At 48.8% G+C, this 25,255-nt stretch overlaps 1 protein-coding gene across 2 annotated transcripts in view; it reads left to right on the forward strand.

Annotated features, from left to right (window-relative positions):
* Positions 1-25,255, forward strand: part of grm8a (glutamate receptor, metabotropic 8a) — a 229,180-nt gene that overhangs the window by 2,032 nt on the left and 201,893 nt on the right. For both annotated transcript variants that reach the window (XM_066668098.1, XM_066668097.1), the window contains exon 2: positions 1,675-2,495. In XM_066668098.1, coding sequence (XP_066524195.1) covers positions 1,971-2,495 — 525 coding nt within the window. In that variant the 5' untranslated portion in view covers positions 1,675-1,970. The remainder of the gene's footprint in view (positions 1-1,674; positions 2,496-25,255) is intronic.

Raw genomic sequence — 25,255 nt, forward strand, 5'->3', positions numbered from 1 at the left:
AGAGAGAGAGAGAGAGAGAGAGAGAGAGAGAGGTAAGTGATGAGTGTGTGCAGAGCTGAGGGATTCCCAGAGAGAGCTGCTGCAGGAAACGGAACAGAATCTCCATAAGGTCACAGCTCCACAAACTGCACCGTGAATACGAACGAGAGAGAGAGAGAGGAACAGAGAGAGAGAGAGAGAGAGAGGAACAGAGAGAGAGAGAGAGAGAGAGAGAGAGAGAGAGAGAGAGAGAGAGAGGAACAGAGAGAGAGAGAGAGAGAGAGAGGAACAGAGAGAGAGAGAGAGAGAGAGAGAGAGAGAGAGAGAGAGAGAGAGAGAGATAGGGAGAGTGTAATAACCCCTTCATCTCTCTTTCACTAATAGCAATCCAGGAGCTTGAATCCTGTGAGCGCTCTTCAGTCCAGCGTCATTAGTGAGGCCAGTCGACAGAGACACGTCCGGCTAATTCCCCCTGACCCGGAACACACTGCTGACCCGTGTGTGGATGGGTTCTGTTCCTATTCTGCCATAACATTAAAGCACCCCCTTCAGTCTGCACCCTGCTGTCCACACGGTTCACTCTGTAGTTCTACGGTTTCAGACTGTCGTCCGTCTGTCATCTATCCATCCTTCTGATGAAGGGCCAGACCGTCAGTATAGGAACAAGGAGGTGGCTTTAATGTTATGGCTGATACGTGTGTATGTAATGGTCATAGTGAAATATAGAAGGTGAGAGAAGGCTGTCCTGAGGGTGTCCTCAGCTCGCGATGCGGATGTAGGAAGGACAGGGAGCGTCCAGTGTGTACAAGGATGCCGTCAGACGCAGTTGGACCGGCCGCCATTTTTAGACTGTGTTTGCGTCAGTGGAGGAAGAGAGTGTCAACTTCCCTCAAGCCCCACAGCAGTGTTCTCCCCCTGTGTAAACAGCCCCTGTTCAGAACGCCCGCTTTCAGCCCCTGTTCCTTTAAATGATAATGAGCCGCTCGCTGTTCACCCCGACCCCGAGCGCACAGCAGTGAGGAGCGAGGAGCAGAAGCTCTGGTTTTTAGCCGTTTTCACTCTGTTCTCTTTCTTCTCCGTTTTTACTCAGTGCTCTTATTTCTCCGCGCTCGTTGTGTCCGAGTTTAACCTCATCTTTGCGCTCTCACATAAACGTGGGTCCAGCGCTGTGATTGGTCAGACTCAGACGAGAGGGCGGGGCCATTCTAAAGTCTCTACACTTGACGTCAGAAGTGGCGCAGGATCCGAACGACTTCTGACAAAAAACTGCGTGGCAGAGGGTGGGGTGGGGGGGGTCTTGTTTCACAGTGTGTGGGTTGGTGGGCTCCAGGTTCACACATTAATGTTCACATGCACAAGGGATTTTATCAGAATAAGGCTCCTTTTAATGTTGTTCCTATTGTAAAAGCATGCATCGTGTCCCCTGACTTCTTTATGCGCTCTCTCTCTCTCTCTCTCTCTCTCTCTCTCGTACAGCTTTGTTACGCTAATGAATGTACTCTCGTGGCGAGCAGCTTTTGCGTGTTTGTGTAAACGCAGAGGGAGCGGCTCCGCAGTTTCATTCCAGAGACTCAGTGAGACAGAAATGAAGGAGCACATCCAGCTCCAGCTGACTGTCCCCGTTCTCTTTCCGAGGATCTCGTTTTGAGCTCTGTGTCTCTCAGCTGCTCACTCCTTGTTTTGTCTCCCCTGCAGGCACGGCTGAAGATGTGAGATCTCTGCGGCGAGAGGCTGAGCGGATCCTCATGCTCCTTCTTCCCCGGCTGTTACTTTGCGGCTCACGCACTCGTCCCTCGCCGTCACGTGAGATGAGCTGCAGACGCGTCAGGAGAATGAAGAATCCCTGCAGTGAAACCTCCACAGCACAGGGGCCTCGGCCTCAGCACTAAGCGGAGGGGCACGGATGGTATCGGTCGCTCCGTCCTCACACCCCTTGGTTTAAGTCGCTGGGATTTTCGGACCGTACCCTCTGGACCCGTACCGTGCCCACTATGGCGCCAGAATCCCCCCAGACGAACCAGGTGCCGTACTGGCTCCTCCTCCTCCTGACGGCTGAGCTCTGTTTCCGGTGGCCGTCGCAGTCCCAGAGAGTGGAACCTCTGCCCACAGAGTACGCCCACTCCATTAGGCTGGACGGAGACATCATCCTGGGGGGCTTGTTTCCGGTGCACGCTCGCGGTGAGCGAGGGGTGCCCTGTGGAGAGCTGAAAAAGGAGAAGGGCATCCATCGACTCGAGGCAATGCTCTTTGCCATCGACCTCATCAACAAAGATCCGGAGCTGCTGCCCAACGTGACCCTGGGGGCCCGCATTCTAGACACCTGCTCACGTGACACGTACGCCCTGGAGCAGTCGCTCACCTTCGTCCAGGCGCTCATCGAACGCGACGGTTCGGACGTACGCTGCGCCAACGGAGACCCACCCATCTTTGCCAAGCCGGACAAGATCGTCGGCGTCATTGGAGCGTCTGCCAGCTCTGTGTCCATCATGGTGGCCAACATTCTGCGGCTGTTTAAGGTAAGACAGTGCGGACGAGCACCCTGCGCGGTCGTCAGTTGTCTCCGTGATGTTCTGTCAGAAAGAAGCAGCTGCAGAGACACAGATGCAGTAAGCCGATTTGCCGGTTTTTGCTCTGTAGTTGCTGGAGACAGAGTTGATTGGCCGGTGAGGTTTGGAGTCTGATGTGTTTAAGGTCCCATCATGAGGCTGGAATAGGCCACAGCACTTTGTAGTAGAAGAGCAAAAACCAAGGGTCCTCCAACTGGGGCCCACTGCTTTCATTTGATTGACTGCTTTCAAGTGGCCACTGGGTACGACAGCGTTCCACGGCCACCTCCAACCAGCTCTTCTGTGCCTCTTAAGCAAGAAGCAGTTTTACCTGCACCACAAACACACTCTACCGTAAAACACAGTAAAATACTGCTGTAGTATTTATTTTAAAAAATAGATATGAATTTATTACATGGTAAATATATATGTTTTATATGTTTCTTTTTGTAGCTGAAGTGTGGTCCCCCTGGAAAAAGTTAGAGGACCCTGGATTTACACAAATGCATTGAATATAAACGCATTCCACAGGAGTTAATTTATGTTATGCTTTATATTTTTGATTAAAACTAAAATAAACATAAGTCTGTTTGAAAAACCTGAAGCACCACACTTTTCTGAGTTCTCCCAGTGTACAGCGAGACTCCTGAGAGACACTGGGCTCACACCTGAGGTCCAGGTATCAGTTGACGCTGACGATGCTCAGTCGTACCGTTTGGGTGCCGGTCTCTGAAAGGTAATTTCTGGATGGAAGATTACATCAAGGCTCTAAGCTCTGACAGGCTGCAACATTCCATATTTTCCACTACAGACCCTGATTTACTGTGGAGTGTAATGCAGTAGAGACACTTCCCTGTGATCCCTTTAGCCTCGGGGTGTCTGTTGGAGGTTACCATGTTTCTGGGACGCCTGAGTGAGAGTCCCCTGTCTGCTGGTGTTTCTCTGTCTGTTAGGAGCATGAGCTCCTCTGCAGATGCTTGATTGTACGCGTCGTGTTGCCATCCCTCTGTTCGCTCTCTGTTCACTGAAGCTGGTTGATATATTGCCCCCCAAAAAAATAAGAATTCTGAGAAATAATATTAGTGTCATTTTAAGAATATGACATTGATATATTGATAATATAATAACACAATAATGCAGTTACAACCCTTTAAAGGCAATGCAGACGATTCTGGAGAACTATGTTCTCACAGTAAAAAGTTCTCACTGTTTGTGTTCATTCAGAAGCTCTGCATCTTTTAAGGTGGAGCGGTGTGTGTGAGAAAGAAGCCACTGTATCTTTTAAGGTTGAGCGGTGTGTGTGAGTAAGAAGCGACTATCTTTTAAGGTGGAGCGGTGTGTGTGAGTAAGAAGCGACTGTATCTTTTAAGGTGGAGAGGTGTGTGTGAGTAAGAAGCAACTGTATCTTTTAAGATGGAGTGGTGTGTGAGTAAGAAGTGACTGTATCTTTTAAGGTGGAGCTGTGTGTGTGAGTAAGAAGCGACTGTATCTTTTAAGGTGGAGTGGTGTGTGAGTAAGAAGTGACTGTATCTTTTAAGGTGGAGCTGTGTGTGTGAGTAAGAAGTGACTGTATCTTGTTGGTGTCTGAAGTGTAAATTGTCTGTAAGTGTTTGAATTCCCACAGAAACTCATGTGTAACTCGAGCTGTTTAGTTTTGTAGCACTTTGCCTCTGTGTTTACTTTCATGCAGTTAGCGCTCTCCTGAATTTAGAGTCAGTTCCACCTTAAGTAATGTAACTGTAACAGCAGAAATAAGTCAGTGTTACCCCCCTATGGAGCAGGAATAGAGCAACATCCTCATCTCGGTTGGTGCTTTTCAGCGTTTGGAGTCTCTCCGTTGTCTAAAAACCTCCAGATGGCGTTTCTCTGCCGTGAGCAGAGAGAGAGAAAGCCTAGCACCGGACCCAGACACTTTGTTTTTTTACCCATTTACAGACACTGGGGCTTCGTAAACACATTAGAGCGGTTTCCAGAGCAAACCGACTGCAGAGCAGCACATGGAGAGGACACACACTCAGAGCTTTATACACAGTGTTTATGATTACAGTCATGAAGTTTGTTTCCCATATACAGAGCCAGGGCTGCATACAAACACCGGACCTTTTTCCAGTGTTGAGGACCACCAGGGCACCCCCTCCCTGCACCGTGTTCACCGTGGGCAGATGCTGAGTGCTGCACACACTTCTATCGTTGCGTAATGGTGTCAAATTACCCACAGGGCTCCACAGGCCCAAACCTCTCCGCGCTACAGTCCTCTTCCTGTCCTGACTCTGAGATGGCGTGGGCGAGAGCCGATGGGGTCAAGTGGAGCTGGCTCTCGTGGGCTCTGCCGGGCCGTGGTGCTGGAGGAGCAGGAGAGTGTGGGAGAGGCATTGTTTCTGGGTGGATACTGGGCCTAAGCGCTCCATCTCTCTTGTCAGTGGTTATTATTAAAGAAACAACAAGCCGAGCCCCCTCCGTTTCCCTCGCTCGGTTATTAAACCCAGACGGCCGCGTGAAAAGATAAAGTTCAATTATGACAAGCAATTAAAAAGCGGTCAGTCTTATTAAAAGAACGACACCCACTCCTCCGCGGCGCTCCTGCTGAGTGGCAGATAGCTCACGTCCCTCTCGCAGGGACACGTCTGACGTGGAAATGTCAGACAGGTACTTGACGACGTTGAGATTTCAGCCCAAACAAAAGCCCGGTCTTTCCACCGGCCTCCGTCTCCACAGAGACGCCGGACATCGCCGCGCGCCCAATTAGCAGCACACTGCTGATGAACGCGGGGCTCTGGTGTTTGACTCGTGTTCATTAGCAGACCACAGTGTGACTGATTGATGCAGGAAGGTTGTAAAATGTGCTCTCGCTGTGTCTAACGATGTGTGACACACAGCAGCAGGAATATTTTCCCCAGAACCACGTCAGAAACCCAGCCTCGTGAAGCAGCCGCGACAGTCGCCTTAAACACAATTTCAGGGCCCTGTGTGCGTACGTTCTCATGTGTTTGTGAGGAGCAGATGTCCTGCATGGGGAGTAGTATTGTGAGGACATTTTGGTGTTCCTCACAACTCCTGGGATTTATTTATTTATAGATTTTTTTTTACAGAAACTGGAACTTTAGTGTGAAAAACTAAAAGGGTCTTGGTTACTGACGTTAAGGTTAGGGCTAGTGTTAATAAGCTTCACTTGTTCTTATGTTAATGAAGGTCCTCACATGTATAGCAGAACCAACATGTGTGTGTGAGATTGGGTGAGTGTGTGAAACTGTCCACAGGTGTGTGTGAATGAGGTGGAGGAGAAGGAGGAGGGTGAGGAGGTGGAGGAGAAGGAGGAGGGTGCGGATGAGGAGGACAATTATGAGGATGAGGAGAAGGAGGAGGGTGAGGAGGAGAAGAAGGAGGATGAGGAGGAGGGTGAGGAGGTGGAGGAGAAGGAGGAGGGTGAGGATGAGGAGGAGAAGGGTGAAGAGGTGGAGGAGAAGGAGGAGAGTGAGGATGAGGAGGAGAAGGAGGAGGATAAGTAGAAAAAGGAATGTGAGGAGGTTGAAGAGAAGGAGTAGGATGAGGAGGAGGAGAAGGAGGAGGGTGAGGAGGAGAAGAAGGAGGATGAGGATGAGGAGGTGGAGGAGAAGGAGGAGGGTGAGGATGAGGAGGAGGAGGAGAAGGAGGGTGGTGAGGATGAGGAGGAAAATGATGAGGATGAGTAGAAAAAGGAGTGTGAGGAGGTGGAGGAGGAGGGTGAGGGTGAAGAGAAAGTGGGGAGGAAGATTAGGCTGAAGAGGAGGAGGAGGAGGAGGGTGAGGATGAGGAAAATCAGGAGGACTGGGAGGAGAAGGATGAGGGTGAGGAAGACGAGGAGAAGGAGGAAGATGAGAGAACCCTTTTTCCTGCAGAGGAATAACAGGAGAGAGAAAGAACTTGAGGCGTATCTCAGACTGTAAACATGAGGAATCTCATTAGGGAAAGACACACACACACACACACACACACACACACACAGATTTGTTGTTGAATTCAGGAGGGTTTCTGCTGAAATGAGACTTAAAGCAGTTTTGCAGTGTCCTCATCTCCATCCTGTGACTGGTCTAACATCCTGCTGGGACACTGCCCCCTGCTTCAGCTCATTAAAATCTGCCCCAGAGTCTCCCCCGGCCTGTCCCCTCTGTCCCCCCCCTCCCCCCTGTGTCCACAGCGACCACTGTGTCCCACCACCGCTCCTGCAGTGAGAGGGTCCGAGCTTTCTGATCCGCTCGGCTCCAGCAGCGTTCCTCCCAGAATCAGGGCGTTCCCCCTCACTGCAGGAGCAGCTTATGCTCGTCTCTGAAGGCTGTAGAGTGGGTGAACATTGCTGTGAGGATCTGATGGCATTCAGCCACATAACCATCAGCAGCTGGGTTTCCATCCAAAACGCTCGCAGAAAAAATGTGAAAAGATTTGTCTCAATTCACTGTAATTCTCTGAACAAACACCAGAGGGCGTGGGCTCAGTGACGAGGGAGAGATCCGAGTGGGTTTTACTTTGATAACAATACTTTTTTCTTCTTTTTTTACAGCCGTTTACATCAGAAAAGCTTGGTGTAATATTGATGTGACGTCTGCGTGTGGAGCGTGTTCTGAACGTCTTTAGAGGACAGTAAATAAACTGTGTGGTCTCTGACTTTGGCTCAGTGCTGTGTGTCTACAATAATCTACACACACTCTAAAATCTGACCCTCAGGGGGCGCTGGTGTGAGAACAGAGAGGGGGAGAGGTGAGGAATTGGGTGGGGCCTGTGGTCGTGGGGTCAGTCCCGGACTCTGGGGGGCGCTGTACCTTACTGAACCAGCTGAAACCTCATTGTTTATTTGAAAAACACTTTTCCATCGCTCTTTTTCCATCTCAACCTTTAGCAAGAGTCAAACGTGTCCTTGTCCGAGTGCAAAACGTTATTTTTAACGAACATTTTTATAAATCGCAAAAACTCTGTGGATAGAAAACCCTCTACTGAGGTCAGCGGCTGGTGTCGAGTGATTTGTTGTGGATCACAAACGCCTCTCATCCCAGAGGAACTCCATCACTCCAGACGACTCAAGGCAAGCACCTTTCGCACACAACAGCAACTCGAAGTGCTTTACAGAACAGTACCACAGTAAAATACAACTTAAAAGATAAAAGACAAAGAAAAGAGTGGAGTAAACAAAGCATTAGAACATTCCTGAGATCTGACCTCAGAAGGACTTCTGCAGAGATAGATACAGTGAATAAAATAGTACTCAGCCCCACTGCTCCACAGCACGATGCACTGAATGGGGCGTCATGTGCAGCTGCTCCAGCGTTGTCCCATTTCACTGTAAGCCTCTCTTTTCTTGAGATCTGAGTCGGTAGCACCACCACAGTCTCTCTCTGGGCGTGTAGGAGGCCCTCCGTCTCCGTTAGCTGGTGTGTAGTGTTCTCCTCTGAGCGTGTTGAGTTGTCTGTTGTGTGTGTGTGTGTGTGTGTGTGTGTGTGTGTGGCTGGGGAGTCCATTTACAGGTTACCGTTTTTAATCAGATATTTTCGAGTAAACCGTGCAGCACTTCTCCTGCGTCTTGTTTCTGAAGCGCTGCAGATGGTGGAGTTCCTCGTCTCAGACTGTGGTTCTTGGCCAGTCGGAGTCTGTAATTGCACTGCCTGGAGGTGCTGGCGTGGTGCAGACTGTGGGCCCTGGTGCTGAAGCTGCTCTCCCGACCGCGCGGCCCGCCGGGACGAGGCAGGCGGCTGTGAAATCTGGTGCCTGGCTGAAAATGACTTACTGATGGAGAAGTGCGGGGAGCTGTCTCTCCGCTCTTCCCCCAGACGCAGTGGTAAACAACACGTCACCCAGAGGCGGGGAGGGAGTCGGGCGCGGACGGCTCCCCAGCGCCGGTTCAGTTCAGTTTGTTATTTTGTTTGGTGTTGATGGAGGAGACGGGGCTGAGCTGAGATGGAAACAATTGAGCTGGAACTGAGGCCTTCAGGAGCCTGCAGCTGGACTTTAATGGACTCCGTGTGAGTTGATGGTCAAACTGACAACGTGCTCACAGCGCTCTCGCCTCCGTCAGCATCTCATTTTCCCTTTCCTTCCACAGTCTCTGCTCCAGTCTCTACAAAGACAATAATAATAATTATAACTGCAGTAATGTCTTCTGTGAGATCTCTCCAGCACCGCTCACTTTATTCTGTTTTTCTCTCTTTTACGTTTCTGTTTTAAAGAGAGAGTTATGTGAAGCTGTGTTTGTGAGATGATGATGAGACATGTAAGTGACTGCAGAAATCCGTACGAATAAAAGGAGGCTGTAGTGCACTGTCGGTCCTCTAGCCTGGGGCATGGGAACTGATCCAGATCCAGGTTCTGTACGGCATCCTGCGGCACAGATGCTGCAGCTGGGTCTGTAGATCCTGCGCAGTTGTAGGTCTGTCGCAGTTGCAGCTGTCCAAGCTGGACCAACGAGGGAGGAGTGTCTCACAGAGTGGACAGAGAGTGGACACAGGGTTTAAAAACTCCAGCAGCACTGCTGTGTCTGATCCACTCTACACCAGCACAACACACACTAACACACCACCACCACGTCAGTGTCACTGCAGCGCTGAGAATGACCCACTACCACATCACACCTGCTCTGAGGGGGTCCTGAGTGCTAAGGAACGGGGGGGGGGGGGGGGTAAAGTATACAGAGCAACAGACAAACTACAGTCTGTAAGTGTAGAAAGTACAAAGTGCTCCTGTGTGGTCAGTGGAGCTGAGAGAATGGACAGGATATGATGTGGTCATAATGTGGATTTGATTCAGTGCTAGTCCACAGGAACGTACACAGGAGGCCGTTAGCCAGCGAGCGTCTTACTGCATCTCTGCTGCTGTCCACCTCTCCTGGTTCCTCCTCTGGGCAGCGCTGTCAATCACAGACAGCAGGAGCTCGTCCACTCGCAGGACCCCTGCTGGGAGCCCCTTTAACCCACTTCGTTAAGACACACAGCATTATTTATAGAAGACACGGGAAAAGCATTAGCGGAGCGGAGAGGCCTGTCCACATCCTCAGGCGGCTGTGCGATGTTTATTTGCTGTTCTCTCATAGACAAAGCTCACGCCCCCGGACCCTCTCCGTGCGCTAAAAGAATGAGCCGTTCAGAGGCACCGGGCCACTCGGATCGATGTGTCTCTGACCAGGTCGATATTGCCCTCCCCTGGCTATTTCAGTCCACTTCGTCGGTACGGTGGGGGTGTGTCTTCTGCTCATGACCCGACCCGTGTTCATTGTGTCCACTCTGGGAGCAGATGCCCAGAACCTGCCGGTCCAGCAGCTCGGGTCTCCGTCTCAGCAGCACTGTGTAATATTAGAAACCATAAGAAAAGACCCATATTTGCAGGTAAAGTGGGTCCACGTTTACAAAAAGATGCAGCAGGAAGTCTATAACATATTTCTGTGGTATTGAGTGTGTTTATGTTAAAGGGAATGTCTACAATTGGGGATGTCTAAAAAATGGGGAAACACAATTCACTCTGAGTGTTGACATTCAGATGCTCCTCGTTTTTTAAGGTGGAGCGGTGTGTGTCAGTAAGAAGCGACTGTATCTTTTAAGGTGGAGCGGTGTGTGTGAGTAAGAAGTGAATGTATCTTTTAAGGTGGAGCGGTGTGTGTGAGTAAGAAGCGACTGTATCTTTTAAGGTGGAGCGGTGTGTGTGAGTAAGAAGCGACTGTATCTTTTAAGGTGGAGCGGTGTGTGTGAGTAAGAAGCGCGTGTATCTTTTAATGTGGAGTGGTGTGTGTGAGTAAGAAGCGACTGTATCTTTTAAGGTGGAGCGGTGTGTGTGAGTAAGAAGCGACTGTATCTTTTAAGGTGGAGCGGTGTGTGTGAGTAAAAAGCGCGTGTATCTTTTAATGTGGAGTGTTGTGTGTGAGTAAGAAGCGACTGTATCTTTTAAGGTGGAGCGGTGTGTGTGAGTAAGAAGCGACTGTATCTTTTAAGGTGGAGTGGTGTGTGTGAGTAAGAAGCGACTGTATCTTTTAAGGTGGAGCGGTGTGTGTGAGTAAGAAGCGACTGTATCTCTTAAGGTGGAGCGGTGTGTGTGAGTAAGAAGCGACTGTATCTTTTAAGGTGGAGCGGTGTGTGTGAGTAAGAAGCGACTGTATTTTTTAAGGTGGAGCGGTGTGTGTGAGTAAGAAGCGACTGTATCTTTTAAGGTGGAGCGGTGTGTGTGAGTAAGAAGCGACTGTATCTTTTAATGTGGAGCGGTGTGTGTGAGTAAGAAGCGACTGTATCTTGTTGGTGTCTGAAGTGTAAATTGTCTGTAAGTGTTTATTCACTGTTTGAATTCCCACAGAAACTCATGTGTAACTCGAGCTGTTTAGTTTTGTAGCACTTTCCCTCTGTGTTTACTTTCATGCAGTTAGCGCTCTCCTGAATTTAGAGTCAGTTCCACCTTAAGTAATGTAACTGTAACAGCAGAAATAAGTCAGTGTTACCCCACTATGGAGCAGGAATAGTTGGTGCTTTTCAGCGTTTGGAGTCTCTCCATTGTCTAAAAACCTCCAGATGTCTGTGTAAGTAGGTCTATGTTTACAAAAAGCCACAGCAGGAAGTTTGTCACACCTTTCTTTGATATTGTTGGCTGTTGCAAAGCTGAAATCAGATTATTACTGGACTGATATAAACTGATTAAAGTGCAGTGTAAAGGCACTGATCGGATTGGTCACGGAATCTGATGATGTGCAGTTATCGGATTGTTAAGTGCACGTAAACACTCACTGTTGCAGGGAGACGTCGCCTTCTAGAGGACAGATGAAATGTTGCGAGTGGAGGTTAATCACCTGAGAGACGCGAGTCAGAGGGTGTTTCGGCTGCTCTTCTTCCCCCAGCCGTGGCTCCTGTCTCAGGGACCGCAGCGTGGTGATTAGAGCGTTTTCTCCTGTGTGCGGGGGGTGTGTTTTCCTCACGCTGTTTACTCGAGCTGAGTGCTGTGCCATTTAGCTAATGCTTAGAGGAGAGAGAAACTCTCACACACTGCTTTAATCGTCTGGAGCTGAAGGGAAGCGAAAGGTAAGAACATCTGACGTGTGTTGCACTGTCCCCATGTAATTTTAATATCCTGTCCTTTTGGAGAATCTGAGTGAATTATTCATGGGAAGAGAAGAGAGTTTGCCATGAGGAGCTCGTTCTGTGTGTGTGTCTGTGTGTGTGTTTCATCTTCCGCAGCTGGGCCGAGGATCGGAGGCATAGGGTCGTCTGCTTCATCACCTCCTCGCCTTCATTTCTCCTGTTCCCTGAAGGCTGCTGCTATCCAGTGTGCTGGAGACTCTCTGACTCCTCACTCAACATCAGTGCTGCTGTAAAAGAAAGAGAGAGGGAAGGGGGACAGAAAGAAAGAGAGAAAGGGGACAGAGAGAGAGAGAGAGAGAGAGAGAGAGTGAGAGAGAGAGAGAGAGAGAGCACAGAAGTGAGGACAGAGAGAGAGAGAGAGCAAGCAGGAGTAAGGACAGAGAGAGAGAGAGGGAAAGGAGACAGAGAGAGAGAGAGAGCAGGAGTGAGGACTGAGAGATGGGCGCCTGAGAGAAATGGAGAGGATTAGAGAGAGAGAGTGAGGACAGAGAGAGAGAAACAGAAAGGGGACTGAGAGAGAGCGTGCAGGAGTGAGGACTGAGGACTGGGAGGAAGGGAGAGGATTAGAGAGAGAGAGATAGAGAGAGAGAGAGAAAGAGAGAGAGAGAAAGTTAGGGGGACTGAGAACAAGAAACAAAGAAAGAAATGACAGAGACAGAAAGAGAGGTGACAAAGAAAGATGACAGAGAGCAGGAGTGAGGACTGGGAGATAGAGAGAGAGAGAGAAAGTGACAGTGTGTATGTGTGTGAGAGAGAGAAAGAGAGGACTGAGGGAGATACAGAGGGGAGAGAAAGAGAGAGAGAGAGAAAGCGACATTGTGTATGTGTGTGAGAGAAAGAGGACAGAGAGAGAGAGAGAGAAAGAGAGAGAAAACAACAGTGTGTATGTGTGTGAGAGAGTGAAAGAGAGGACTGAGGGAGAGAGAGATACAGAGGGGAAAGAGAGAGAGAGAGAACCTGCGGTGGCTCTGCGGTGTTAATCAATACCTCTCTCTGTCTGTGTCTCTGGGAGAGAGGAGTTTTGTGCCCTGCTTTAGTAATTGGAGTTCTGCGGCCGCTCGCCGGTCCCTTCCCCTGGATCTAATTAAAGCTCTTCTCCAGGGGGTCAGGGGGGAGCTGGAAGTAGTGGCATGGACTAATGAGAGCGCGTTGCTTTCATCAGCGCAGAGGTGACGCACCCGGACTGCGTGCATGCTGTTAGAGACGTGTTGCTCGATGGAAACCTCTCCTGTGGGATGGAGGAGGAGAGACGTCAACAATAAACGCATCTACCTCACCTCCATCCTCACCGCCTTCGCACCGAACCAGAACTGGACCAGGACCCGCCCCAAAATACAGGACTGACCTCACACCCTGGCCACAGTGGCTCTTTATTTAGTCAGAGATTTACGTTCTTCACCTCTTCTTGGCCAGTTTAGTTTATTAAAGCTTCTAAAGCTGTGGCCGAATCTTTTTAAAACACCTTGAGGCAATGACAATGCCGCCCTGAGGAGGGCGCTGGAGGCAGGAGGGCCTTGGCTCTCGGGATGTTTATTAATGAAGCGAAAACCAAAAGACAAAGAAACAAAGGTAGTCCCTGTTTCCAGTTCTCGCCTCTTCCCCTCGCCGTCTTAAGGGCCGTTCCATTTCTGTGTTAAATGAGCTCTCGGGACGATGAGGTCCACACTAACGTCCACTTCAGAAGCGGAACTTGCCCAGAATGCATTGTGCCGTGATGCTATATCCATAGCAACAGAGACATGTCGGACATAGCAGTTTATAAGTATCTGTATAATTAACTTATCCATTGTCTGTAACCCTTATCCAGTTCAGCGGTGGGTCCGGAGACTCCCCGGAATCACGGGGCACAAGGTGGGAACTCACCCTGGAGGGGGCGCCAGTCCTTCACATGGCAACACACACACTCACACCTACGGACACTTTTGATGATGTGCAGTTATCGGATTGTTAAGTGCATGTAAACACTCACTGTTGCGAGAGGAGGTTAATCACCTGAGAGACGCGAGGCAGAGGGTGTTTCGGCTGCTCTTCTTCCCCCAGCCGTGGCTCCTGTCTCAGGGACCGCAGCGTGGTGATTAGAGCGTTTTCTCCTGTGTGCGGGGGGTGTGTTTTCCTCACGCTGTTTACTCGAGCTGAGTACTGTGCCATTTAGCTAATGCTTAGAGGAGAGAGAAACTCTCACACACTGCTTTAATCGTCTGGAGCTGAAGGGAAGCGAAAGGTAAGAACATCTGACGTGTGTTGCACTGTCCCCATGTAATTTTAATATCCTGTCCTTTTGGAGTATCACTTTTGAGTCTCCAATCCACCTACCAACGTGTGTTTTTGGAGCGTGGGAGGAAACCGGAGCACCCGGAGGAAACCCACGCAGACACAGGGAGAACACACCACACTCCTCACAGACAGTCACCCGGAGGAAACCCACGCAGACACAGAGAGAACACACCACACTCCTCACAGACAGTCACCCGGAGGAAACCCACGCAGACACAGGGAGAACACACCACACCCCTCACAGACAGTCACCCGGAGGAAACCCACGCAGACACAGGGAGAACACACCACACTCCTCACAGACAGTCACCCGGAGGAAACCCACGCAGACACAGGGAGAACACACCACACTCCTCACAGACAGTCACCCGGAGGAAACCCACGCAGACACAGAGAGAACACACCACACTCCTCACAGACAGTCACCCGGAGGAAACCCACGCAGACACAGGGAGAACACACCACACTCCTCACAGACAGTCACGTGTATTGTATTAGTTCTAGAGAAGAACGTGAGGTCTGGAGATGTTTTGCACAGCCAGAGCCAGAGCAGATTGTGTGGCTTGAGTTGTTTTATCCTTAAAGCAAACGGTGAAATACAGAGTCGATGTTAAATCTGTCACAGCAGCGGACTGCTCCCCATGTTCTGATCAGTCCGGCAGAGAGGGAATGGCCTGACTTTAACCACCGTAAACACCAGAACTGAACCTGGACTGCAGCTGGCACTCGCCCCGGGGAAACACACACACACACACACAGAGAAAGGTTTTCACAAAATTGACTATGAATAATTAAACACAACCGCTATGCGCTGTACGACTCGACAAAAGACATGAGTGGAGGTTCAGTACGTGGGCTACGTTTCCTGCATGTGATGTGTGCACACAGTTCATTTTTCCAGATGTGATGTGAGTTACTCAAACACGATCCCCCTCCCTTCCTCCCAGTGGGAAAGGAATTAGGTTACGATAGAGGGGCGTTATCACACACTCGGCTCACAATTTCATTCACTTCTGTGTGGTTTTCTCACGATACAGCACTGCACCTAAGGTTATTAATATTTAAAATAATTTATTCTCTCAGTCATCACCTGGCACTTGTATAAAACCATACGTAATCACAATAAACACAGAAACACAAACACAGTAAAAGGATGTTTGTTCTAAAAGCAGACGCTGTGTTGTGAGCGAGTGAAGAACAGTGTGTTTCCAGATGTTTCTCCTGATCGTATGGATTTGTTAAATCTACAGCACACTTCATTTAACACAGTGAAGTATTTATTAACCTCTGACACTAGGCGCTGGACGATCACCTCAAATAACACTGGACTGTCACCAGGAGAGGTGTCTGCATGGGTTTCCTCTGGGTGACTGTCTGTGAGGAGTGTGGTGTGTTCTCTCTGTGTCTGCGTGGGTTTCCTCCGGGTGACTGTCTGTGAGGAGTGTGGTGTGTTCTCCCTGTGTCTGCGTGGGTTTCCTCCGGGTGACTGTCTGTGAGGAGTGTGGTGCGTTCTCTCTGTGTCTGCATGGGTTTCCTCCGGGTGACTGTCTGTGAGGAGTGTGGTGTGTTCTCCCTGTGTCTGCGTGGGTTTCCTCCCACACTCCAAAAAGACACGTTGGTAGGTGGAATGGAGACTCAAAAGTGTCCGTAGATGTGTGTGTGTCTTCCTCCAGGGTGTGTTCCTCTTTTGTGCAGTGATTCTGGGTAGGATCCAGACCCAAAGTCTATTTATTACTAGTGAAGGTGCAGTGTAAATGTCTGTGGTGCTGAAACTGAACTGAAATTCTGTGTCACTGGTTTTAAACTACTCTCAATGTAAGGTTTAGGTTGAACTTCACACCCCAACTTATGATCAGACTTCAGAACCGCTACATCTCTGGTTTGGACTGTTTGGACTCAGCACATCTCCCGGCTGGACTCTGATACCTGACCCTATGGAACTGCAACAGGAAAGTACAGTCATCACCGGAGGATTAAATAAGAACAGGCACTTAAATGAGGGCGACCCTGGGTAGCTGATTTCATCTCTATTCTCTTCCACTCCGTCTCAGGGGGGCAATTACTCTGTCCCCCTCCAGCTCAGTGACCGCAAGACAGTGTCAGTCGTTCAAACGCGGTCATGGTGCGCTGACACGGCAAGGCTTTGATCCATCAGTGGAAGGGCTGAGGATGAGCTCCAGGGATGCTGAGCCTCTTTGATCCCTCCCTCCGGGTCTCTCCGGTCCAGGTGAGGCTCCACGCTGAGGGGCCACCATCAGTGCACCCGCTGCTTCAACAATTCCTGCCATTTTCACTTCTAATCCAGCACCATAGACTCACTAACACCAGCTCTGGGATATTTTGGGAATGTTCTACACACCAGGCTGGTGAGTCCACTCGGTGTCTGAACCAGAGCGGTCAGTGTGTGGACAGTGAATATCCCCCTGGCCTTGTTTCATTCAGTGGATCCTGGGAAAATCCTGCTTTGGGGTTTTTTTTTTTTTGCTTCTTGTCTCCTCCCAAGCCCCGCCTCTTTATAATAATAATATCTAATCAAATCTGTTTGACACATACATAGTTACACATGGGACGACTAGCAGTGAACTGCTTTGATGACGACTCCTTCCATGTAAAAGAAATCAAGGTAAAATATATAAGGGCACATGGTACACAACAAAATTCAAAATAGCCTCAAAAATATAGAGATATATACAAAATCAATAATAATGTTAAGAAAAATTGTGCAAAATAAGGGTTTGCAAACAGGAATTTATAAACATAATAGAATAAAATAAAGATAAACAGAGAAGCAATAATTAACTACAGAATTTAATGGTGAATAGTTCTGTGTAAATAATATTTCCATATAATAGTTTTATATAGCACCTTTCATACAGGGAATGTAGCTCAGTGCTTCACAACATAAGATGATGATAATAAAAAACATAACAAAAAAATAAAGGATGGATGAGTAAAAATGGAGAAAACGAGAACGGAGAAGAAAGAGAACAGAGTGAAAACGGCTAAAAACCAGAGCTTCTGCTCCTCGCTCCTCACTGCTGTGCGCTCGGGGTCGGGGTGAACAGCGAGCGGCTCGTTATCATTTAAAGGAACAGGTGCTGAAAGCGGGCGTTCTGAACAGGGGCTGTTTACACAGGGGGAGAACACTGCTGTGGGGCTCGTGGGGTTTGGACCAAAGCAGGTCACAGACGCTTCATTAAGAACCAGAACTGTGTTCCACTGTGGAGACGAGGGTGAGAATGTCATTAAAATGCGTCTCCAGGTCTTGGACCTCTTCTGGACTGAAGGCTGCTGTTTTGCAGTTGTCTCAAAAGAATACTTCACACACTTTCAGGAACAGTGACATGTAGCTTTAGCGTCTCTGCTGTGTAATTAAAACGTGTTGTTTATTGCTGAGCGCTGAGAACGGAAGCTGTAATACCAGGCGACAAAATGAGTCAGATGTTAAAAGTAATTAGCAGCAGTTTTTTCCACACACACAATGCTACATTTACCAGCGCTATGTATAGAGCCTACAGTTAATGGATGTGGTTCTGAATTGCACTGTGAGAAGACAGAAACAGGTTTGATTGGTAAAGCCCTCAGACCCAGAGCGGTAAAGCCCTCAGACCCAGAGCGGTAAAGCCCTCAGACCCAGAGCGGTAAAGCCCTCAGACACAGAGCGGTAAAGCCCTCAGACCCAGAGCGGTAAAGCCCTCAGACCCAGAGGTGTAAAGCCCTCAGACCCAGAGGGGTAAAGACCTCAGAACCAGGGGGCTAAAGCCCACAGACCCAGAGGTTTAAAGCCCTCAGACCCAGAGCGGTAAAGCCCTCAGACCCAGAGCGGTAAAGCCCTCAGACCCAGAGCGGTAAAGCCCTCAGACACAGAGCGGTAAAATCCTCAGACCCAGAGCGGTAAAGCCCTCAGACCCAGAGCGGTAAAGCCCTCAGACCCAGAGGTGTAAAGCCCTCAGACCCAGAGGGGTAAAGACCTCAGAACCAGGGGGCTAAAGCCCTCAGACCCAGAGGTGTAAAGCCCTCAGACCCAGAGGTGTAAAGCCCTCAGACCCAGAGGGGTAAAGACCTCAGAACCAGGGGGCTAAAGCCCACAGACCCAGAGGTTTAAAGCCCTCAGACCCAGAGCGGTAAAGCCCTCAGACCCAGAGCGGTAAAGCCCTCAGACCCAGAGCGGTAAAGCCCTCAGACCCAGAGGTGTAAAGCCCTCAGACCCAGAGGGGTAAAGCCCTCAGAACCAGGGGGCTAAAGCCCTCAGACCCAGAGCGGTAATGTCCTCAGACCCAGAGCGGTAAAGTCCTCAGACACAGAGGTGTTAAGTTACAGTGGATGTAATTTTGATGAAATGTCTGAATGAGTTTGTCTAGAGCAACTTGTGCTTTCATCTTCATCCTGTGAGTTGAGCGTTTTGAAACACATTATTAAATATAAAAGTCTAGTGGGTTTAATATTTAATGACAGTATTTTAATCCGATCTAAAAGCTCAGTGTTTAATGTTTGTTAATAATGCTGTCAGATCTCAGGTCCCGACTCTGCTGGACGTTGGAGACGGAGTCTGGTTGTCTCTAGTCGGGACAGCAGCGCTCTGGAAGCTACGATGTCTCTCCTGGATTTTCGGAGAGTGTCTGATCCTGTCTCTGCTGTCGTCTGTCGTGTCCTGTTTTGTTTTGTGACAAAGAGACGAGACGGTATTTCAGAACAGGGGTGTCACTCTTCCCCGCTCCGCAGCGCTGTGATACGTTTGATGGATGTTCGTTACGGAGAGATGGGGATAATGTGACCAACTATTGTTTTGTGCCGAGGCTGCAGTTGTCCTCTGAAAGAAGGCATTGTTTTCCACTCCAGCGACGCCGCTGTCTCTATGCAAATGCCGCACGACGGCAGTGAATCATTCAAGTCTGGGAAGTGCTGGCCTCATAAATCATCCTCCAAGTTTGAGCGCGGTGAGTTTGATGTTTGTGAGGTTTAAGGGTGGGGGTCTGGGTTGTGTGGTTGTCGATGTGCTGCTTGTAACTTGCTGGAGTTTCAGCTTTAAACACTTTCTAACGGTGCGTTCACACGAGCAGGCGTCGGAGCGACAAACAACCAGTCGTTTCCTCTGGGAGAACTTGGTTTGCGGGCCCCGATTCAGCGGCCAAGTCGAGTTGAGTTTTTCGCAACTCCCGCAATTCCTCAGCCTAATGACGACTAAGATGTTTTCGTTCCTACGCTTTCGTTCCTGTTCTCAGCAGTGCACTGTTTTGTGTCTTTGGTGAAGCTCGGACCTTGTACATGCAACAACTCGAGCTCCTAAAGTTCCTTAGGAGAAAAAGAATGGGACAAAAAGGACACATGAGAGGGAGATAAACGTGATAAAAGTACAGAGTAGGGTTTAGTTCATCGGGTAAAATCTGAGCACTGTTTGTGATTTTACTGAGATCTCCACTACAACTCCAGAGGAGACATGTCACTGAGGTCTAAAGGCGCTTTTCCACTGGCCTTGGAACCGGGTGCTTATTCAGTCCCTGCTCGTGCCGGGTTCCAACCGAGCTGAGTAGGTACTAAATTTCAAGTGAAAGCCAAACGTGACAAAAGGAAAAGTGATCTGTGAGAACTGGGGGCGGAGCTGTGTTCAGTCCCAAAACAACAACAACACGCCACACAACGAGTAAACAACACCTGACTTCACCGCCCGCGTTGCTGTGGCTTTCTAAGTCCATGACGTCACCGGCTCCATTTCGCGAGGGAACTGTGCTAGTGGAAAAGTGACAGGCTTTAAGAGAACCGAGACGTGCCGAGCCGAGTAGAGTAGAGCCAGACCCATGCAGTGGAAAAGCACCGTTAGTCTCAGGAGACACATTTGAGCAGCAGGAGACTTATGCTAACGTCTCCTTTGTCTTTCCGTCTGATCTCAGTCGTTTAGGAGAAAAAGTTTTTTTTGGTCTGGGATTAATCTGCAGTTTCCTGTGTCCCAATTCTTACTCTAAGCCCTAAGTCCTTCCTTGAAGTGCGCACTTTGAGGTCGTGCGATGACGTTAAAGGTTGTGACTTTACTGAGATCTCCAGTAAAACTCAAGAGGAGACGTGTGAGGTCACTGAGGTCTGAGTCTCAGGAAACACATTTGAGCAGGAGGCTTATGCTAACGTCTCCGTTGTCTTTCCGTCTGATCTCATTGTTGTTTTGGAGAAACTGTGGAGACATTAAGGAGATCTCCTTTTTTTTTTAGTTTTCTTTCCTCTGGGACGGGAATCAGAAGCAGGTCAGAGCACAGGTGTCTCTTAGGCCCTGTCCGCAGACTCCAGAGACAGCAGGTAGGACACTAGGTAGGACACTATTTCTGCAGCGTATGATGAACTGCCAACATTGTCGGAAACAAGCGCTCAGGTTTGAGTTTAGAGAACCCTTTAGAAGCCTGTCTCTTTCTTTACTGGAGCTCTGAAGGCGTCCTGTCCCAGCAGCGTGGAGCTTTCCTTCCCAAGGCGAGTTCTTTAGTAAATCAGATGAAATGGAATAATAAAGACACTGTCTGAGAGACAATGAAATTTAATTTTGAATGAATCTGTCTCTCTCTGTCTCCCTCACTTTTCTCTCTCTCTCTCTCTCTCTCTCTTTCTCTTTCCTTCTCTCTCTCTCTCTCTTTCTCTTTCCTTCTCTCTCTCTTTCCTTTTTCTCTCCTCTCTCTTGCTCTTCCTCTGTCCTGTCTTTCTATCTCTATTCATCTCTATCACTCTTGCTTGTTTGTTTCTTTTTCCTCTCTCTCTCTCTCTCTCTCTCTTTCTACACACACACACAACGCTCGTCTGTCGGGACTTGCAGCCAACAGCCCCTGCTCCCCTCATCCGTCTCTTAGAGGAGGCAGGTGGGGATTAAAAAAATAAAAGTGTACAGGAGCGTGGGGGATAAAAGCCTTTATCAGCGGAGGGTCTTAAGTGGCCCTAATGGTCCTTCGTCTCACATTGTCTCTGAAGGTCAGGACTGTGTCTCTCATTCCGTCTTCTCCAGGACAGAGCTCCGGAAACTGAACAAGAGCTAGATTCGTTCTGACACCTCCGCAGACATAACTATCAGATCCCTCAGAACATCAGGGAAGAAGCAGCATTCCAGGACACTTGGAAATCCCACGCCCTTCATCCTGGAAAAACAAATCTGTTCTATAACTGTTTAGAGGTTTTTATATGCGCATAAATTAGTGTGTAGTGTTTGTAATGCTCCAGTCTTCAGACCACAATCGACCCACTCATATCCCGTCACTAGAGATGTTTGGCGTGTAAACCTTGCAGAGCGCTGATCGTCCAGAGAGAGTCGTCACTCTACGCCACGCAACGCAGACGACCAGCACCAACTCTCCATCTGTAAAATCTCCAGCTGCAGCAGAGATCACGTTTGTTTTTATCCGACTCACGACGGCAGCTCGTAAAATGACGCCGTGGTCTTTTGAAGAGGTTCAAACGCTCCTTGGATCGGTGGCCGACGAAAGAATCCAGCGAGAGCTGGACGCTGCAACAAGGAAGGAACAAACTCTACTCTGTGGGGGCCCTGAGCATTGAAGAACAGGCTGAAAGAGGGCTAAATAACCTGTATGAACTCACATTGTAGGGACTTGTCTTCTTTGTGGAGACAGCTAAGTGGTCCCAATAAATGAAAATCGTTATATCGTCGATGTCTAAAAAATAGTACCTTTACAGAAGAAAGACAAAAGCTTCCCCAACTTTTAATGGAATTCAATGTAAAAAGATTTTATTCAGAGTAATTGGTCCATTCATCGTGTGTGTGTGTGTGTGTGTGTGTGTGTAATAGATCAGTGCAGGATGTATTCACAGCTGTATTAAAGTCTACTGCAGTGAAGAGTTTGCACATAAACCATCAGAGACCCAGACGGACCCACTCCAGCCTGGTTTGGTCTGGTCTCGTCGACCTGTTTTTGTTCCTCACCCTCCGTGGAGACGTGCTGCGGTGCTCTGCGCTTCCTGCGGCGCACGACTCCATTCTCTCCCCTCGGGGCCAGGGGGTGGGGTGTAGAGAGTGCTATAAATGCGATGTCAGAACAATTACAAAGCAATCAGCCTGATTTACTCCGAGATTATTTAAGCGGTACTGCGCAGGAACAAGCTGCAACTTCACAACCTCAAAACCACACAATCATCTGTGTCCGAACCGTTCTCACGAGTGTTTTTCACTGTCTGGGACCTGCTCGTGTTGCAGACCCTGTCTCTGGGAGAGTCAGACACTGTGTAAACTGCAGTAAAAACCAGAATCTGTGCTGTGAGAGTCCTCCTGAAGCTTTATTAAACCATAAAAGCTCAGAGGATATACTGTATTTCCAGTGTTCTCCCTAAACCACTCGACAGTGTTTTGTAAATATAAACACATTTAGAATCTGACACCTTCAACTTGAGGCAAAAAAGTAGTGACAGAATTGAAATAAGAGCCGGTTCCTCTTTTTCGAAGTGCTCCACTGTAAACAGGAGAATATAACAGGGAAAGAAGGAGCATCCACCAAAGTGTCACCACTCAGAGAGGGGCGTGGTCTCCACTCAGCGAGGGGGCGTGGTCCAGTCCATGTCGTACAAGGTCGGACATCACTGCTGAATGAACTGGACCTTCCAGCTCTCAGACGGCTCTGCGGAAGAAACCCTCAGGATACTGTGATAAATACAGACCCATGGACTCAGGAGGACTTCAGGAATCTGTTATGGAACATGGTCCACCACCGCATCAAGAAACAAAACCTGACACTCTGTTACACACTGTCCATGATAATAATGAAATCACCATTCGAGTATCTGTTAGCACTGGACATTGTGAAATCATTCAGAAAACATGCATTTGAAAAAGAAAAATCACATCTCGCAGTGACTGTCTTTTAAGGTGGAGTGGTGTATGTGAGTAAGAAGCGACTGTATCTTTTAAGGTGGAGCGGTGTGTGTGAGTAAGAAGTGACTGTATCTTTTAAGGTGGAGCGGTGTGTGTGAGTAAGAAGTGACTGTATCTTTTAAGGTGGAGCGGTGTGTGTGAGTAAGAAGTGACTGTATCTTTTAATGTGGAGCGGTGTGTGTGAGTAAGAAGCGACTGTATCTTTTAATGTGGAGCGGTGTGTGTGAGTAAGAAGCGACTGTATCTTTTAATGTGGAGCGGTGTGTGTGAGTAAGAAGCGACTGTATCTTTTAAGGTTGAGCAGTGTGTGTGAGTAAGAAGCGACTGTATCTTGTTGGTGTCTGAAGTGTAAATTGTCTGTAAGTGTTTATTCACTGTTTGAATTCCCACAGAAACTCATGTGTAACTCGAGCTGTTTAGTTTTGTAGCACTTTCACTCTGTGTTTACTTTCATGCAGTTAGCGCTCTCCTGAATTTAGAGTCAGTTCCACCTTAAGTAATGTAACTGTAACAGCAGAAATAAGTCAGTGTGACCCCCCTATGGAGCAGGAATAGAGCAACATCCTCATCTCGGTTGGTGCTTTTCAGCGTTTGGAGTCTCTCCGTTGTCTAAAAACCTCCAGATGGTGTTTCTCTGCCGTGAGCAGAGAGAGAGAAAGCCTAGCTCCGGACCCAGACACTTTGTTTTTTTACCCATTTACAGACACTGGGGCTTCGTAAACACATTAAAGCGGTTTCCAGAGCAAACCGACTGCAGAGCACATAGTGTGTGTGTATGTGTGTGTGTGTAAAGCCTGTTTTCATTTGTGTAATGATGCCTCCTGCTGGGCTGCAGCCTTCCTGCCCCCTTGAGTGCAGGGAGAGAGAGAGAATGTTTTCTGTGCTGGTGTCTTCTGATTAACCCACTGACATGCTTCCTGCTCCCCTGCGGCATTCAGGTATGTGTGTATGTGTGTATGTGTGTGTGTGTGTGTGTGTGTGTGTGCTTAGGCATTTTTGGTGCACTAACAGAAGCACAGATGCTACCACACCTTTCTCTCCCAGGCTTTACCATTTCTTTCACTTTTACTCTCTCTCTCTCTCTCTCTCTCTCTCTCTCTCTCTCTCTCTCTCTCTCTCTCTCTCTCCTGAACCAGGCAGTTGTGTTTTTCTCACCCAGCGTTCTGCTGCTGAGTTTCTGCATCTGTTTTAGTTACAGGTGCTTGTGTCTGAGACAGTAACTGTACACAGCAAACACATCCTCCCAGTACACTGCTCCACTCCTCGCTTAAACTGACCCCTGACAAGCAGCCGGATGGTGATTAAAGCGCAGGGAGGCCCTGGACTCTGAGTTCCTTTGGTCGGTGGCTGTTATTGTTCATAACACGCCCTCAGTGAGACACTTGCTGAAATGTGGAACTAAAACCACAGACAAGTCACAGACGAGCCCCTCTGGAGACAGGGATAGAGACTGTTTAATCGTTCCAGGGTCCGCAGGTGAAGATCAGGTGCCGAGGAGCTGACTTTGTTCTTTGAAGAGATGCAGATTAGACTTAAAACAATAGATAAGAAGAACAAAGGGGCGGGTAAACATTGCAGATCAAACACAGCAGCGGCGGATATGGAGAAAGTGTTAGTGATGAAACCTGGATGTAACTGTGGTCTGTTGAAGACAGACGAACACCCGACGTTGTTAGGAATAAACCACAGCACCGCAGCGGATCGATACCAGCGGCTCGTTCTGACCCGGAGAGATGAAAGAGCCCTGTGTCATGGGCGGCATCTCTTCTTTCTTCTTTCTGTTTATGGGTTTACTTTCTTCATCTTTCCTCCGCCTCAATCCGCTGCATCCTTCATGTTTCCTTGCATCTCTCCTAGCATGCCTCCTTCCCCCATGTGACTCTTATTGCCACGCCCCATTCTTTCGTGTGACTGTCCTTGACACGCCCTTTTCTCCATGTGACTGCCTTTGCCACGCCCCTTACTCATGTGACTGTTCTTGTCACGCCCCTTCTTAATGTGACTGTTCTTTCCATGCCCATTTCTCCACATGACTGCCCTTGTCACGCCCCTTTCTCATGTGACTGTTATTGCCACGCCCCTTGCCTATGCAAGTGCTCTAGTCGTTTTTTTGCTCCTTGGGCTCCCCCTACTGTTTGTACCGCGTTGTACAGAAACCAATAGGAAGTCTGAGCCCAGTGCTGAGCCCTGCACGGTGAGAACAGAGGCCCTATTTCCTCTATCACAGCCCAGTGGAGCATCACAGTGATTTTAAAGCTGTAATTTTAAGGTAGAAAATTACAGAGTGCTCCTTTAAGTTAGTGATATCACCCCGATACAACCCCCATACTGATGAGCTCACAAGTGTAACGCAATATCAGTGTCACTGCAATGATCCACCACCACATCACACCTGCTCTGTGGGGGTCCTGAGCGCTGAAGAACAGGGGGAGAGGGGGTAACAAAGTATGCAGAGCAACAGATGGACTACAGTCTACATTTTTAGAATTACAGAGTGTTCCTGTGAGGTCAGTGGAGCTGAGAGAGTGGACGTG

This window comes from Hoplias malabaricus, chromosome 4, assembly GCF_029633855.1.
Source record: "Hoplias malabaricus isolate fHopMal1 chromosome 4, fHopMal1.hap1, whole genome shotgun sequence".
Taxonomy (NCBI): domain Eukaryota; kingdom Metazoa; phylum Chordata; class Actinopteri; order Characiformes; family Erythrinidae; genus Hoplias; species Hoplias malabaricus.